The 16831-nt window shown below is 50.0% G+C and overlaps 6 protein-coding genes across 6 annotated transcripts; 3 read left to right on the top strand and 3 right to left on the bottom strand.

The window, feature by feature from the left end:
- Positions 1–2475: 2475 nt before the first annotated feature.
- rpt3 (proteasome regulatory particle base subunit RPT3) lies at positions 2476–4034 on the top strand (the record flags this gene model as incomplete). Its single annotated transcript, XM_043288378.1, has 5 exons — positions 2476–2729; positions 2798–2896; positions 2950–3236; positions 3293–3956; positions 4016–4034. 5 exons carry the CDS (start codon positions 2476–2478, stop codon positions 4032–4034), a joined length of 1323 nt encoding a protein of 440 aa, XP_043144313.1.
- Positions 4035–4850: 816 nt separating this feature from the next.
- On the top strand, positions 4851–6255 carry Aud_003429 (pepsin-like aspartic protease; the record flags this gene model as incomplete). The annotated part of the gene is made up of 4 exons (XM_043288379.1): positions 4851–4952; positions 5039–5189; positions 5252–5906; positions 5967–6255. 4 exons carry the CDS (start codon positions 4851–4853, stop codon positions 6253–6255), a joined length of 1197 nt encoding a protein of 398 aa, XP_043144314.1.
- Positions 6256–7224: 969 nt separating this feature from the next.
- On the top strand, positions 7225–9852 carry fcpA (protein-serine/threonine phosphatase; the record flags this gene model as incomplete). Its single annotated transcript, XM_043288380.1, has 3 exons — positions 7225–7472; positions 7545–7631; positions 7710–9852. The coding sequence occupies 3 exons, from the start codon at positions 7225–7227 to the stop codon at positions 9850–9852; spliced, it is 2478 nt and encodes an 825-aa protein (XP_043144315.1).
- Positions 9853–10216: 364 nt separating this feature from the next.
- Positions 10217–10883, bottom strand: Aud_003431 (uncharacterized protein; the record flags this gene model as incomplete). Its single annotated transcript, XM_043288381.1, has 3 exons — positions 10217–10320; positions 10382–10656; positions 10732–10883. 3 exons carry the CDS (start codon positions 10881–10883, stop codon positions 10217–10219), a joined length of 531 nt encoding a protein of 176 aa, XP_043144316.1.
- Positions 10884–11745: 862 nt separating this feature from the next.
- On the bottom strand, positions 11746–12881 carry Aud_003432 (arginase; the record flags this gene model as incomplete). Its single annotated transcript, XM_043288382.1, has 3 exons — positions 11746–12049; positions 12120–12703; positions 12795–12881. The coding sequence occupies 3 exons, from the start codon at positions 12879–12881 to the stop codon at positions 11746–11748; spliced, it is 975 nt and encodes a 324-aa protein (XP_043144317.1).
- A 705-nt stretch (positions 12882–13586) lies between these two features.
- Aud_003433 (glutamyl-tRNA(Gln) amidotransferase subunit PET112) lies at positions 13587–15556 on the bottom strand (the record flags this gene model as incomplete). The annotated part of the gene is made up of 4 exons (XM_043288383.1): positions 13587–14851; positions 14904–15045; positions 15093–15169; positions 15235–15556. 4 exons carry the CDS (start codon positions 15554–15556, stop codon positions 13587–13589), a joined length of 1806 nt encoding a protein of 601 aa, XP_043144318.1.
- Between the last annotated feature and the right edge of the window lie 1275 nt (positions 15557–16831).

Here is a 16831-nt window from a genome sequence, read left to right on the forward strand (position 1 = left end):
TGAGGGGAAGGGGGGGCCGCTTGAAAAAGGCAGACAAAGTGGAGGCGTGGGAAGACAGGAATGGAACAAGCGTAAGAGGAGTGTTCAGCAGTAGCAGCCCAAAGATAAGAGAGATGGAAGGGATGATATTGAAACCAGACAGAAAGAGGTACGTACGGGTACTGGGGGTACCTTAGTCTTCCAGTAGGTTATTTTACCAGCAGTAGCAACGGAAAGAGAGGCCAGTCAGTTAGTCGGCAAAAAGGGGGGGGGTTCGAACAAAACGGCAGAAAAAGAAGCAGCAAGAACAAGCAACGAACGGGTCAGGGTGCAATAATGCCACTGGCCTGATTAGGTAAGCACATCATGTGGAATGCTGCTGTTCCGCTTCTGGCAGTCCAGAGACTCCAGATATGACCAAGATCTTCTGCTCAGCACTTAAGGATTGATTGCACTGTCAGTTTTCTTGAAACTAATTAAAAAAGAGTGATATTCTCTGGAGTGAGGAACTCCCATGTTGAATTCATTGAATTCATCTCGTGTCAAGTCCACTGTTCATTTTAAAGTTTTGACTTCATCAGAAGTGTCCCTTTATCCTGTTGCTGCCATACTCGGGTTAGTTAGCACCCGATCAGGAATAGGAGCAAGAGATAGACGTTGATATTTTGCAATGTTGTTGCAAATTTGTGGCGCCGAGACTTGATCGCTCAGGATTGTTGCTGCTTTCTATCAGTTTCCTTTTCAGTACCATGGCAGCATTTGATATTGGAGGCACAAATGGTCCTAAATGTCATGCGCTGGTTGTGCACATCACTCATGCAAGTTGCTTGGCCTTGGTCCTTCCGGGATACATGATCACAACGTATACGGAGTATGACTAGGAATATCAGCAAACTCCGGCTGATGGGGCTGTTATGACAACCATAGAGGCGATTATTATAGAGGCGAAGTCGATGGGATGTCGAAGAAGACGCATGATGACTAGCAGCTGGTATCCACTGCTAGTTGACTTGGGAGAAATGGTGCTATAGTCAACAAGATACGATATAATGAGATGAAGAACAAGGGAGAATGATGAGACGTAGAGCGAAGGAACAGGACTTAGATACTTATACTTCAAGGGATGAGAATAATAGTACAATAGTTGGCCTGAAAGATGCCGAAAAATAATGGTCATACGTCGTTATATGCCCAATTTTGAGCAAGGTGACTGGTCAGGACATAGTCAAGTACCCATCTGGGTATATCCGAATGTCGACTGTTGAGTAAATGAGTGCATTCCTCCTACGAGGTTGATCGTCCCGACAGTACCTAAACTACTCCGTTCGTACCTTGATCTTTTTGATTGCTAACCCCACTCAAAGAAGCATTCAAATCATGACAATAAGCAGCCCGATTCCACGATATCGTCTTTCGACTTTGAATCAGCTCCTGTACTCCGTACTCTACTTCAGGTTGCAAGACACAATCGGCATAATGTATTTCATTCTCACCTATGTAGACACTTCAAGTGACAGCAATTGTGTAACAAGAGTACAGTGCGGAGTAGTCTACTACTACGGTAGAAGTAATAATAACTCCACTAGCGCTTCTAAATGGGCGGATATCTCATAGATAACCCGATCGTATTCGAGTCAGTGAAATTTAGTCTTTACGCAATTGTAAGTCATTGTGAGTCCTGCAGGCGGATTCTTCAGGTACAACTTTGTTCATGAACGTGTTTGCCAGTTGCTCTTCGATCTCATGCCACTCCTTCGACGGACATTAGCTAAAAGTCTATGTGCAACCATAGCATTCGAGGATATACATAGGGACGTTGTGGGTCTCAAGTCTTAGCACATGAATTACGTTCTTTGTCACTTACATTTTTGCTGAAAGGATCGGAGACTGTGCTGCAGGCGATTAGGCTATTTGAATTGCTCTGAGTATCCTAAGGATCAATAAGCGGAGAGAGCCTTGGTCCTGCCATGGCATTACCGTAGATAGCCAAGTTACGTTGCTGTTGAAGAAGTGTGAATTATTCATCTTCCACTGGGTTTTTGCTTATTGCTGGACGCTGAGCATCCTGATTATATATAGTCCTCTGAGCTACTCGAGCTGGACAAAATGGCCATAGTCCTGCATACAAAAAAGCGCGAGTACGAATCTGACAATACATAAATATATATGCAGTAAACACATTGCTTTCAGGAACTTAGGTATACACAGAAAGATGAATTTAGAGCTTCTTGAGATCGGATTCCCAGGTGTTCGATAGCTCTCTGGCGGCGGCGCCAAGCTACATAACCACGTGACTACAGCTTGAGCTCAGTGTAGGTATCTGAGCCGGCCTTCATTATTATTCATCGAAAGCTCCAACCGAGAAGACGGACTCAATACACAAGCAACACCCCCTTCTACTTGACGCAAGACTTGTCCGTACTGCATTCTCCCCTAAAAACTTTCAACCGATTTCTGCAGCCATCCACACCCAATCTTCGAACGCCTTCATTCATGATGGGAGACGTCGCTGTGGAGAGTTCGGCGACCAACGTCACGCCTAGCAAGTCGGCGCCATTCGATACCATCCCTAATATAGACTCCCTCGAAGGCACAGATGCAGATGGAGGTGATGAGTATGCAACTCTGAAGAGACTTCAAAGACACTTAGAGTATGGCACCTTCCGAGAGACTCAGACCTGTTATCATCAGGTAATAACCCAAAGCAGATACATCCAGCTTCAAGAAGAGTACATTAAGGATGAACAAAGGTAAGTCACAACCTATCCTCCATATTATTATCAACAACTGAAGCAGCTAATGATCCATCCGATTGCAGGAGTTTGAAGCGAGAGCTCGTCCGCGCACAGGAGGAGATCAAACGGATACAGAGCGTCCCTCTCGTTATCGGGCAATTTATGGAAGCTATCGATCAGAAGTATGGCACCAAGAGGATGACGAAAGGGAGATATACTGACTGAGATTTCCTAGCACCGGTATCGTGCAGTCGTCAACTGGCTCGAATTATGTCGTTCGCATCCTTTCCACACTCGATCGCGAGAAACTCAAGCCATCCTCCTCGGTCGCCCTGCACCGTCATTCCAATGCCCTTGTCGATATTCTCCCTCCAGAGGCAGACTCGTCCATCGCCATGCTCGGCGAGAACGAAAAGCCAGATGTCACTTACGCCGACGTCGGTGGATTGGATATGCAGAAGCAGGAGATTAGGGAGGCTGTCGAGCTACCATTGACGCATTTCGATCTTTACAAACAGATTGGTGAGTCGGAGACATTGAGAGGAATGTCTAGTGCTGGTTTGCTTATACTACTCAAGGTATTGATCCGCCTCGTGGTGTTCTACTTTACGGCCCTCCCGGTACTGGTAAGACAATGTTGGTCAAAGCTGTGGCAAACAGCACAACTGCCAGCTTCATTCGTGTGAATGGTTCGGAGTTTGTCCAGAAATACTTGGGAGAAGGTCCTCGCATGGTTCGTGACGTGTTCAGAATGGCTCGTGAGAACTCACCCGCCATTATCTTCATTGACGAAATTGATGCAATTGCTACCAAACGATTCGATGCCCAGACTGGTGCCGATCGTGAAGTCCAGCGTATCCTGCTTGAGCTCCTCAATCAGATGGACGGCTTCGAGCAGACAAGCAATGTGAAGGTCATCATGGCCACCAACCGAGCGGATACTCTGGATCCTGCCCTCTTGCGTCCAGGTCGTCTGGATCGTAAGATTGAGTTTCCGTCGCTGCGTGACCGACGGGAACGTCGACTGATTTTCACCACGATCGCATCGAAGATGTCTTTGTCCCCAGAGGTCGATCTGGATTCACTTATCGTACGAAACGAGCCACTCTCCGGTGCTGTTATTGCCGCCATCATGCAGGAAGCTGGACTACGTGCTGTTCGCAAGAATCGCTACAATATCATCCAGTCTGACCTCGATGATGCCTATGCTGCTCAGGTCAAGACCGGCCAGGAAGCGGACAGGTATGCTCTTCCCTGCACTCAAATCTGTCTCACCACCAGTTCTAACTATTGCGTTACAGGCTCGAATTCTACCGGTAAATTGTGTACAATGATTGGTATTTATGAGGTGGAAATGGGACCCGCACCAGGCGAGAGAATAATCATGGATTGAACCCTCAACATTAGGTAACCTACATGTAGTACCGCGAAAGACGCATTTTTGGAGAAGAATTATTCTCCAGGATATCAATCCTTTTGCCTGTAGATAGTACGTAGTACACTACACGTGAGTGCCTAGGTACTTTAGCATTCGCCACCTGCTTCGTAGACAAAACCAAGATTGTGCCCTTGCTGACGCCAAGAATGGCTTACCTGATCTAGTACGAGGCAGCAGGACTAAGAACTGAAGTTACATCATCAAGCAAGTTACAGTAACACGTACAGAACTAGCCAACTCGCAGCTACGGCAATGGAAGATATATGACTTCTATTGGGAGATACTTGAACACTAATTCACCATCAGGGCGGCAAGTTCAAGAGAGAAAGCATGATGGGTTGTACTTGTTATCAAGGGCAGTACCTTGCCGTCGTACATATGTAGCAACCAGGCCGGACGTGCTTATCAATTGATCCGACTCCCGTGACGATCCCCTCCCCAGCCCCAGTGACGCAGTTGGATCACGTTGATTGACTGATCCAAAGCAGGGGCGTAGCTCCGCAACCAGTCATCCACATCACCTCCACTTCCCAGGCGTCAGCTCCCGTTCCATCTACCTTAACTGCCTACCAACTCTTCGTCTCTTAACCATCTCTCTCTTCTCTCTTCATCGTCTCCACCATCGAAGATTATACGTTCTTTCTGTTGTTTCAATCCGTTCTCTTTATTAGATTATTGTTCCCGCGCTTTTACCAGTCATGAAATCCACCTCCTTGCTCACAGCCTCTGTGCTGTTGGGCTACGCCTCAGCCGCTGTTCACAAACTGAAGCTTAATAAGGTTCCTCTTGATGAGCAGCTCGTAAGTGACCATGAAAGCCCATCAATTATCTCTTGATTTTGAAGTGAGACACTGGGAGAAAGATGAGCGCTGATGAAAAGCTGCAGTACACCCATAACATTGACGCTCATGTTCGCGCCCTGGGTCAGAAATACATGGGTATCCGTCCCAATGTCCACCAGGAGCTCCTGGAGGAAAACTCGCTCAATGATATGAGCCGCCACGACGTATTGGTTGATAACTTTTTGAACGCACAATGTAAGACATCAGAGCTGAGCAGCTGTAATTTCCTGCAGAAATTACTCACAGTCGTCTTATAGACTTCTCCGAGATCTCACTTGGCACTCCCCCGCAGAAGTTCAAGGTTGTCCTTGACACTGGTAGCTCGAATCTGTGGGTGCCTGGCTCCGACTGTACCTCCATCGCCTGCTTCCTGCACAGCAAGTACGATTCGTCTGCCTCGTCCACCTACAAGAAGAACGGCACCGAGTTTTCCATCAGGTACGGATCCGGCGAGCTCAGCGGGTTTGTGTCTCAGGACACCCTCCAGATTGGTGATTTGAAGGTCGAGAAGCAGGATTTTGCTGAGGCCACCAATGAGCCTGGTCTTGCCTTTGCCTTTGGCCGATTTGACGGTATTCTCGGATTGGGATACGACACCATTTCCGTCAACAAGATTGTTCCTCCTTTCTATAACATGCTGGACCAGGGTCTCCTGGATGAGCCCGTCTTCGCTTTCTACCTGGGAGACACAAACAAGGAAGGCGACAACTCCGAGGCCTCCTTCGGTGGTGTTGATAAGGACCACTACACCGGCGAACTGATCAAGATTCCTCTCCGCCGGAAGGCGTACTGGGAGGTTGATTTTGATGCCATCGCTCTAGGTGACAACGTCGCTGAGCTTGAGAACACTGGCGTCATTCTTGACACCGGCACTTCTCTTATTGCCCTCCCATCCACTCTTGCTGACCTGCTGTAAGTTGTCGAAAATGTTTCATCATTGGAATCTTGCTTGTGCTGACTTCTTTTCGTTAGCAACAAGGAAATTGGTGCTAAGAAGGGCTTCACTGGTCAGTATACTATTGAATGCGACAAGCGTGACTCCCTGCCCGATCTCACTTTCACCTTGGCTGGTTACAACTTCACCATTGGGCCCTATGACTACACGCTAGAGGTCCAGGGCTCCTGCATCAGCTCCTTCATGGGCATGGACTTCCCCGAGCCTGTTGGTCCCCTTGCTATTCTGGGAGACGCTTTCCTGCGGAAGTGGTACAGCGTCTACGATCTTGGTAACAACGCTGTTGGTCTGGCTAAGGCCAAGTAATGCGTGTCTGTATGCAGCCGCCGCGCTATATCAACTGTGACAGGACGACGATACGTATATAGCTTCATTGCGGTAGCTTAGTTTGTCTTCAACTCTCTACATGCCTGGGATTCGCTGCCGGAAGATGAACAGATCGAGTCTTCCATGCAGATGCCTGCAATTCATTGTTTTGCTTAATGGAGATCTCATACCTGTAATTGATAGCGGATTTTTTCGGCCAACTTTGATTACTATGCGCGGATTTTGCTGCATACAATAAGAAGTAGCTACAGTAAAGCATACGCTAGATCGTTCCTCATGTGTGGTCTGGGCCAGAAGCTATGTAAGCTAAACCCAATTAGGCATTTGCCGCCCCCGCTCGACCACACGACTCATTGACGGACTTGGGTGAGCCTCGCTTTGTTGCCTTGGCTTTCCGGCCGCTCTTGGTCTTGCTTGCAACAACAGTGGACGGCCTTATTTCTTTCATCCATCACCAACGTTCCTTTTCCTCATCCCATCATCTTCTCTTTTATTCCCAATTTAACAGGAAACAAGCTTCATCACATTGAATATAAGACTCACGTTTTCTGCGCCATCAATTCCAAGTCCAAAGTTGGAACCAAAGCCTGTTTCTGTGTTGCTTTGGGTCGCGTCATCTCGTGGCAATCGCCTGAGCTACATTGCTTCCCGTCCTCTACGTCCGTGGGGTTGGGATTTTTTTGCGTCGCATCCTGCGACATACGTCTTGTAAACAAAATTCTCTACTGTTACCTCTTGTGTACACATTCCGTCGTCTGAATCTCCTCTCTTTTGCTGGGCGCTTCGGGTATGGATCCGTAGCGGTCGGGCACACCTGTTTCGCTCGCGATCGGAGTCGCCCTGGAAATCATCCTTCCTTCTCATAATAGCTATATTATAGAAGGTAAGGGTTTACCGGGTTGGATAAGAGACTAGCGAGAGACAACCTCGCCTGCCCGATACAAGAGCATGCTTCTTCGATTGCCGCCCAGCCTCCATTACCCGATCACCGTCACGTCGCTGCTTAAACAGCCGGGCGACACGGTTGAGAGGGACGAGGCCTTGTTCTGGTACGTTTACCAGACAACTGTTACCGAGGGTGATGGGCTGGGCAACAAGGTCGAGGTTCAGCGCAAATTTCCCACGAAGTTCGAGTCGACCGTTGATGGTGAAGTGGTTCAGTGGAAAATAGCAAAGGGAGATGTTATCGAAGTACCGTAAGTCCTTGGCAACCTCTATCTGGGAAGAGAACGCGTATTTGCTGGACATGGTGCTGATATCCACTGTAGCATTGACGTCGTGGAGATTGACGAACCATGTGCACACGAGGTTCAATTTGGAGGCCTTTGCGCCGAGTGTGGAAAGGATATGACCGAGTGAGTGACATTGTGTTAATTTGCGTAGGATACTGCCGAGATAACGGGAACTGACCATTTTGTTCTTCATCACGACAGGGCGACATATAATACTGAGGTCATGGACTCCACACGCGCGCCGATTCAGATGGTTCATGATAATACTGCCCTTACCGTAAGCGAAAAGGAAGCCACGCGTGTGGAGGAAGATGCGAAACGTCGCTTGTTGGCGAATAGGAAGCTGTCTCTCGTCGTTGATTTGGATCAGACTATTATCCATGCCACAGTTGACCCTACTGTCGGAGAATGGATGGAAGACAAGGACAATCCTAATCACGAAGCGCTGAGTGACGTACGAGCTTTCCAATTAGTTGATGACGGCCCGGGCATGCGCGGTTGCTGGTACTACGTCAAGCTGCGACCTGGGCTCGAGTCGTTCTTGCAGAATGTCTCAGAGCTTTTCGAGTTGCACATTTACACCATGGGTACTAGAGCCTACGCGCAACATATAGCTGGCATTATAGATCCAGACCGTAAGCTCTTTGGTGATCGCATCCTCAGCCGCGACGAAAGCGGGAGCCTGACGGCTAAGAATCTCCAGCGATTATTTCCGGTAGATACAAAGATGGTGGTCATCATCGACGACCGTGGAGACGTCTGGCGATGGAGCCCTAATCTGATCAAGGTTTTTCCCTACGATTTTTTCGTTGGAATTGGAGATATCAACTCCAGTTTCCTTCCGAAGAAGCAGGAGCTAGGGGGAGCCATCAAGCCTACGGAACAGGATGCCAAAGGAACGAAGGAGCTATCGACGCAACAACCTCCTCCGAATGGTGCTCTAGCCAAGCCTGCAGCTGAGGTTTCGACGCTGGAGCAACTAGTGACCATGGGCGGTGGGGACAATCCAAGGTTACTCCGAGAGCAGAGCGTCGCGCAAGAAGAAACAATCATGCACCAGGTTGAGGACCGCCCATTATTACAGAAGCAGAAAGAGCTGGATGCGGAGGATGAGGCGGCAGAAAGCGGTGATTCTGCCTCGAGCATAGAAGACACTCAAGATTCGACCAAACACCGACATCATTTATTGGAGGATAACGATCGGGAACTCTTCCTCCTGGAGGAACGACTGGACCAGATACATAGGCATTTCTTCGAGGAGTATGATAAGAAGCGGTCGCGGGCGCTTGGTGGAAGAGTGGCAGCCCTGAGAGGTGAGCGGGGAACGTCCAAGGAGAAAGATATCGACCTGAAATTGGTGCCGGATGTGAAGGACATCATGCCACGCATCAAGCACCGCGTGCTTGGCGGTGTCGTCCTGGTTTTCTCGGGGGTACTCCCGCTGGGAACCGATACACAAAACGCCGACATTTCTCTCTGGGCTAAGAGTTTCGGGGCAGTCATTTCCACCAAGATCAATATAAGAACCACGCATCTAGTGGCTGGTCGGAATCGCACGGCGAAGGTCCGCGAGGCCACGCGGTATCCGAACATCAAGATTGTGACCACTCAGTGGCTTTTGGATTCGCTCACTCAATGGAGACGCCTGGAGGAGGAACCGTACCTGCTTCCTGTGCATCCGGATGATCGGGGCGAGCCAATTTCACCTGGGTCAAAAGAGCTTGAAAGTGGCTGGCTGTCATCAGACGAAGAAACTGGCGGATTCTGGACGGATGACGATGAGGGCTCGCAATTCAATGAAGAGATTCGGAAGTCCTCCGGGCTCAACGAGATGTCCCCCATCGGGTATGACGCTGAGGAGCAGGCTGCAGTGCACGACGAGCTTAAAGAGTTTCTGGGCAGCGATGACGAGAGCGAAAGTGACAGCGAAGTATCGCTCCTAACAACTGGCAAGAAGCGCAAGCGCGACAACGAGTCTCAAGGCACAGATGAGGAAGAGTCGGACGGTAGTCAAGGTGAAGAGGGAGAAATGGCGGGCTCGCGCCTGTCGCAGCGTATCAAACGGTCCTATGAGCGTACTACAGGGCTTAAAGAGGTTGCAACGGCAGATACCACGAGCACGGCGGAATTAACCCACACCAGCTTGCCAAAGGAACGCAGTGGAGGAGATACGGATGAAGCGTTGAACGAGCCAGAGGAGCCCGCGGCGCGAGGGCAGGATGTCAGTTATCCCGAAGACCCGGTGGACGAAGACGATGAACTGGAGCGGGAAATGTTGGCTGCATTGGAGGGTGGGGACTACGATCCCAAGGCTGAGGAAGAAATTGCAGCCGAGAATGGGTAGGTTGAATCCAGTTCACCGGTCTACACGCGCGGATTTTGTCTGTATATTACGGCAATTCTCTTCGATGCTTGTCTAAATTGATTTTGTGTGCGGTTGCGATGCGACAGGGCATAGCGACGGCGTTTGGGCTGCTTCATGTTTGAGTCTGGGCCAAAATTGAGCCGGTGTTGAGAGTCGCATAGGTATATTGGACGATAGCAAAGTGTTGCCATATAAGGATACAACAGAATGACATGAACATAGGGAGACGCAAAGCGCAGAGAGTCAAAAAGAACCGAAAATAAGAACGCCTTCCATGCATGATGCAAGTGCCAGTAGGTATATCACATAACATAACAATCATGTAGCATCATAAACGTTCCCATCAATCATATACATCACGATTAACCTGCCAGGACATAACCATCATCCAGAGAAAGAAGATGGTATTGACCAGCTCAAACGCAAACGCGGTCTTCCAGCAATTACCTAGGGATGGTCGTCAGTCATCAGCACCCCAGTTTTCCAACACACAGGGACATGGACATACAAATAGTACTCTGCGTCAACCACGCCAACGTATTGATATTGTTCCCCGTGGAAGGATTGTCCACGACGTAGTTCTGACAGTTGTCGTTCACGTTCCCCACAACCCCATACAGCTGCAGCGAGGTCTCGATCAGCCCCGTCAGCCACAGCACAAACAGGATAAAACTCCCGATGATGATGATCCCGGGCAGGAGGAAGCGCTGCGCCGCAAGGAAGAGAACCAGGCAGATGAAGAAGACGCCGAGGCTGCCGCTTACGACCATGTAGGGGAAGAGCCTGTGGGTAGAAAGTATATCCCGTTAGCTGCCATTGGGTAGGTGTATAGGGAAAGGAGCGAAGGGAGGAGGCTACCATGGAGTCCCCAAGCGAAGCTGCGACTGTACGGCCATAAACCAGGCGAAGATGCCCAGGCAGATTGCGGAGGCGGAGAGCACGATGATGATCCAGATGTTGAGTTGGATTTCGGGCCAGCGGTATCGGCGGCGGCGGACGCGGGCGGCCATTGTTGGTGGTAGGTATTCGAAGATAGGCCTTAGGGATAATGCATGGAGGGATAGAGTCTATTCTCGGTTTGCGATATAAACTCGGTAGGAGTTTGCCTTCGACAATTTAATACCCCGTCGTCTCTGAGAGGGACCGTAATGAAGGTAAGGAAATCGTTGGGTGTCAACTGGCGACGGGCTACTGATCGGACGACACACTGAGAGATGGACGGAGACAGCGCATCGGCGCCGCAATCCCACGTTGAGGCCCGCTCGTGGATGATCGGGCTTGAGGACGGAGTAAGGGCTTTCAGGTATGGGGAGCCTGTTGGGTTGGTTGGTCGCGTTGTTGATGCGTTGTTCAGGACGTTATGTAAGCTGGTAGTTGGTGCATGGCAATAGCTGAAACAATGAGAAATCAGTTGATACTCCGTCCGCGAGTTGCTCTTTGGTCAATTGACTGTTCATGGTTGTGATGCTAGTGATAGAAGAGCAAAACTTGTTGAAAATGGGTGGCAGGAAACGATCTACTGCGTGGGTAAAGGGAGTTTGGATGTAAATAGTGGTGGCTGGAAATACAGCAAACCAGCCAGCTCATTGGCTCGGGAGCCGGCACGATCAACAGGTACGAGACGGACATGACATCTAACATCGACTTATATATATTTCGTACTTTCACTTGAAAAGCAAGTGTAGGTGAATTTTATTAGCTGTCTACTCTCCTCAGTTGACTGCATTTCATCAATTCATTGTCTAGCCTGGCGGCGGTCATTGTGTCTATTCTAACAAGTACATATACTCGTCTAGCCCGTTCATATAACCATCAACCTGCGAAAGTGGAAAGAAAGAAGAAACAGAGAAAACGGAAACAGAAGAAATGCTATCACAGGAGGGTGTCGCCCAGTGCGCAACGCACCAAAGAGCAACCGGCTCGAATGGTCTCTGAAGCACCGACTTCGTCCAGGCTGGGGTTGACCTCTACCAGATCCATGGCGACCAAGTTGCCAGTCTCGTGAACACATTCGCAGATGAAGTCACCCTCACGCAGAGTCAGACCTCCACGAACGGGAGTGCCTGTGCTAGGGGCCCACTGGGGGTCCAAGGCATCAACGTCAAACGAGAGATGGATGGGCGTGTCGTTGCCGATGTGAGCCAGCGCCATTTCGACTACGCGACCGATTCCATGTCTACTATAGTTAGCAACCCTTTCCAAGATGGTCTTCCCCCTAAAGAGGGAGAAAAAACGAAAAAGCTCACCTGTCAATGTCATGCATGCTGAATGCCTTGATACCATGTTCCCGGAGCAGCTGCTTCTCGCCGCGGTCCACATCCCGCAGACCGATGTATACCAGCTTGTTCTTGTTGACGATGTGCTCATCCTCCAACCACCCGAAGATATCCTTCTTGTCCTCCCGGGCCAGCCGCGTCAAGAAGGCCATGGGCATGCCGTGAATGTTCCCGCTGGGGCTCATCTCCGGTATGTTGATATCGGCATGCGCATCGACCCAGATGACCGCAATCTCGCGGCCCAGTCGCTCACGGATGGCCTTGGCCGTGCCGGAGATGGTGCCGATAGCGATCGAATGGTCGCCGCCTAGCGTGAGGACGAACTTGCCGTCCTTGGCGTAGTTGTAGACCTGCTTGCTGAGCGTCTCAGTCACGACGCTCACGGCGCGCGGCTTCTTCATGCCCCGGTGGTCGGGGTCGCTCATGGGGATCTGGCTCTCGTAGTAGTGCACGGTGTCGTCATAGTGAAGTTGGTAGCCCAGGTCGTCGCGCACTTGATTCAAAAGACCGGCTTCAATCAAGGCAAGCGGAGCTGCTTCAACACCTAGTTTGCACTATACAGATGATGTTAGTTATGAATTCGTCGCTCAATTTCTTCCTCCGTGGAGGGATTTGCGACAATGTATATGCAAGTAAGCGTCATACCTGACCACCGTTAAATCCGACAGCGACCACGCCCAGCTCATTTGGCTTGGACAGGAATCTTTGCTTGATAGTCGATGGGGCTGTCATTTTGAGAGTGAGTGAAGAGGATTGGATTTGTATAGAGACTTGAGGTCAGAGCAATAGATCAAGAATTGATAACGGAAAAAAAAAGGCGCTTGTTCTAGAAGAACTAAAGCGATAAGATTAAGATTTGAGCGCGGTGGAGATCAGATCCGAGATGCCTCAGGCCGCTAGTCACTTTTTCTCCGAGTGCAAGCTGCAACACTATTGATACCTTGGAAGATGGAAAAGGGGATTGAAATGTGACCCTCAGAATGAGAGGATCAAGTCAATTTATGTCTTATCCCGTCCGATGACAGCCGTGGGGTCTTGCCCTCGTGAGAAAACAGGGCGAAAAGTGGTACACGACGGTGATCGCTAAAAACTGCTTTTAGGGATCATGGGTTTCCCCTAAGTACAGGTCCAGGAGAGACACCCGCTTGGGGGCTTCAACCCACTCCACCCTCATATTTCTATGACCAATGGTTTGGATTTATGCTTCTTTATCTTAATACAACTCCCGCGAGGATCATACTGGGTCCGTAGTCATATGGAGATGCTGCGTTGTTATATTGGTCCGACAGCCGGAGGATGACGGTCGTTAGTCCGCAAGATTTCCGGTTCGAGTAATCAATAGAACTCTGTCCGTCCTATCATGGAAGACTGATGGTATCTGATGGCAAGGGGTATCATTTCTAGAATACTACATAATTACAGATTGTGAAGGAGCTGCTACGGCTGATCTGACTTTCTGAGGATAAGCTCTCTCAGAATCTCATCCGCTTTCTGAGCTTCTACCCGGCCTTTCTCTCCCATGCGCATCATCTGTCCGACAAACCAGCCTAGCTTACCCAGTTGGTTTTTGGTGCGGATTTGCTCAACCATCTGCGGGTTCTGACTGATGGCTGCCTCCGCCAGGGCAATGTACTCCTCCCGGGACAGCGGACGAAGGAGCAGATTCTCTTCCTCGAGGAGCTGAGGAACAGGTCGACGATCCCCATCGAAGACCATGACGAGCACCTGTTTGGCGGTGGCCCCCGTGACGCGTTTTCGCTGCAGCTGATCGATGATTTGCGCAAGGGTCTCAGCGGGTACTCGTTGCGCATCCCAAGCCAAGTCCGTCTTGGCCCAGAGGCCACCCAGCTCGTGCAGCACCCAGTTGCCAGCCACTCGCGCAAGACCCGCGCGAGACTTGGGATCTTGGTCCTGCTGCAGGTCGCGCAGAATGTCGACCACATCCTGGTAGTATTCCAACCTCGCTCCGTCGTCCAGCTCAATCAATGGCTTTGCATCCTCGATCGAGAGTCCATACTCTGGGCCAGCCAGCATGTCGATCAACTGGTCCGGAGGCGTCGGAAGCGAGTCCCTCAGACCGGAGACGAGGTCGTCGCCGATAATCAGCGGAGGGAGGTCCGGGTCCGGCATATACCGATAATCCACTTCGCCTTCCTTACCTCGGAGTTTCCGAGTCTCGGTGCTTCCAATAGTCCAGCCTCGCGTCTCGCCTTCTATGACGCCTCCGCTTTCGAGAACAGCAATCTGACGGTTCTTCTCCGCTATGACGGCGTCTTCGACCGCTTTGAAGCTACTGAGGTTCTTAATCTCGGTGCGCTGACCCAGTCCACCGATGCCCCCATACTGATGTGTGCCGGGAGCCTCGTCCCGGCGACGAATTGAGACGTTCACGTCCGCTCGCAGGCCTCCTAGTTCCATACCGATGGTCACGGCACTGCAGGATTGTAGGATGGCCTGAATCTTCCGAACACATGCTGCGGCAGTGGCAGGGGTGTGAATCTGCGGCATGGTGATAATCTCAATGAGGGGATGGGATACTCGGTTGAAGTCGAGTAGCTGAGTGGAGGGAGGATATTCCTGAGACTTGGCGGTGTCTTGTTCGAGCTGGATCTGTTTGATGCCGATGCGAACATGGTCGCCGTCTTCAGGTGCAATGCCGTCATGTTGAAAGAGATCCACATACCCGTTCTTCGCAAAGGGTTCTATCTTAATGTCAGATTGTAAACGTGTCGACCGAGGAGGAAAGGAAGCTACCGTAGTACTGTGTAATCTGATACCCCGCAGGTTGATCATGATAGAAGTAGTGTTTTCGATCGAACCGACTGACTGGCTGGATGTCGCAGTTCAAGGCAATCGCGGCGCGCAGGGCGGGTAACAAAGTTGTCGCTTGGAATTCCTATACATATTAGCAGCTTCCAGTGGTGCATATTGCAAAACACGAACCGGCTGACTGCCCGGAAACGCCAGGTCAAAGAGCGCGACATTTGAGTTGGGGGTGTCGGTGTTCGACGTGGATGCTCCTGCTCAACACAGATGAGATTGTGCATTTTGGGCCAGGGAGGATAGGGACATAGTCTCGACGCACTTGAAAATAGCTTGGTCTCAGTGTTCAACTGGGCATGAATCTCAATGCCAACAGTCAACTCCCACTTTTGCCGGGAAGCTTCCTCGCTTTCCCTCCTCTGTCTCTTCTGAGCTTTCAGAGCTTTTGCGTCTTGTTTCAGCTGCTTCCGTAATGGTATGCGTTCCTTGGATTCTGTAGTTGATGTCTGTAGCGAGCCAATGCAACGATGAGATGCGGTTGGTAGAGGGCTATGCCGGAGGGAGCCAGACTGGGGGCCGCGACAACATGAGCCTCTAAGAAAGCGGGCAGCTCCGGGGCTTTGGCGAAGCCATTGTTGGAGCATGTGTGGGGCCGGGAGCGATGTAGTATGTGGTTCGTAAAGGTTAAAGGTGGTGGTTTTTTGGTGGACTCGAGCAGCAATTGATCTCGAGGACTATCCTTGAGGAATAGCTGCGAATTGTATGGATAGACAAAATGTCGTCCATGTGGAAGCGGAATTTGCGCGTCATACAGTAATAGGATTACCACGTATAGCAAACAACCGCAGCATAAAAATCCGAAACATTGGTAAGTTACGGTTCACCGCTTGGGTTGTCGATCATTTTAGAGCATTTTAGTCTGGAGGCTGGGGGAATTATTGTATATTTAGATTACATAGCATAGCTAGGAGTTGGTAAGAAACAATAATAGAAATAGGATCCGAGATCACAATGTCTGAATGTGATCTTGATTTAGGTGCATACTCCGTATGCAAGTCATTCATCCAAAATCTGTACTGCCCTCCACATCCTGTTGGCGATGGTCATGTACACAACCTAAGGTTATCGGGCTGTAAACAACGAATCGTAGTGGTTCCCTACCTGTCCCACGATGGTTTCATGCCCAAAGTCTGCTGATCTGATGATGTTGACCTCTCACAGATCATCTCTGTCAGTCTCTCTCACTGGTCCAGAAGTCAAGCAAAGCAAGACGAGATCATCAGCTCCCACAGAATCGCAGGGAAAGTCCTGTGCATTCCAAGTCCCCACCTCGTCTGGCTGCAAGGTATGGGGCATCGTCCGCAGCGAGTCACCGCCAGCCAACGCACCACTGCTCGTTCTTTTTCCCTTCCAATAGATCAGAATTCATCCAGAGTAATGCAGGACAATATCTATCATGGTTTCACCCTTGTCAGAATCTGACAGAGGCCCACTGCAGGAATCACCTACTGCTGTTAATACCTGATCTTTGCATGCCAGATTCCTCCTCCACCAGCTATTGATCGTCTTTCAATAACCCGAACTGCAGTAAGATAACCGAGGAGAAAAGGAAAAAAGCAAAAATAAGAGAAGACTGCATAATTCGAGGCACACTTCTTGAAGATACTCTTCCTATCTTGCGATCAGACATCACTTTCTTCGTCAGCCTTTGGCGCTTGCTGGGATCCCCTGTGACGAATTTGACTCGTTCACCCTCGGCGTCGCGAGGTTGCGACAGGTTGCGACAGGGCGAAGCGCTTCTGTCTAACGAATGACTATTGAATATAGGGCCAACTCTATTCCAACTAACATCTCAAGAGTCGGAATTGACGACTGCGCCATCAGTTACCGTTTCAGCTTGATCATCAATTCCCGGGGCC

Source organism: Aspergillus udagawae (genome assembly GCF_001078395.1).
Source record: "Aspergillus udagawae IFM 46973 DNA, scaffold_2, whole genome shotgun sequence".
Lineage (NCBI taxonomy): Eukaryota > Fungi > Ascomycota > Eurotiomycetes > Eurotiales > Aspergillaceae > Aspergillus > Aspergillus udagawae.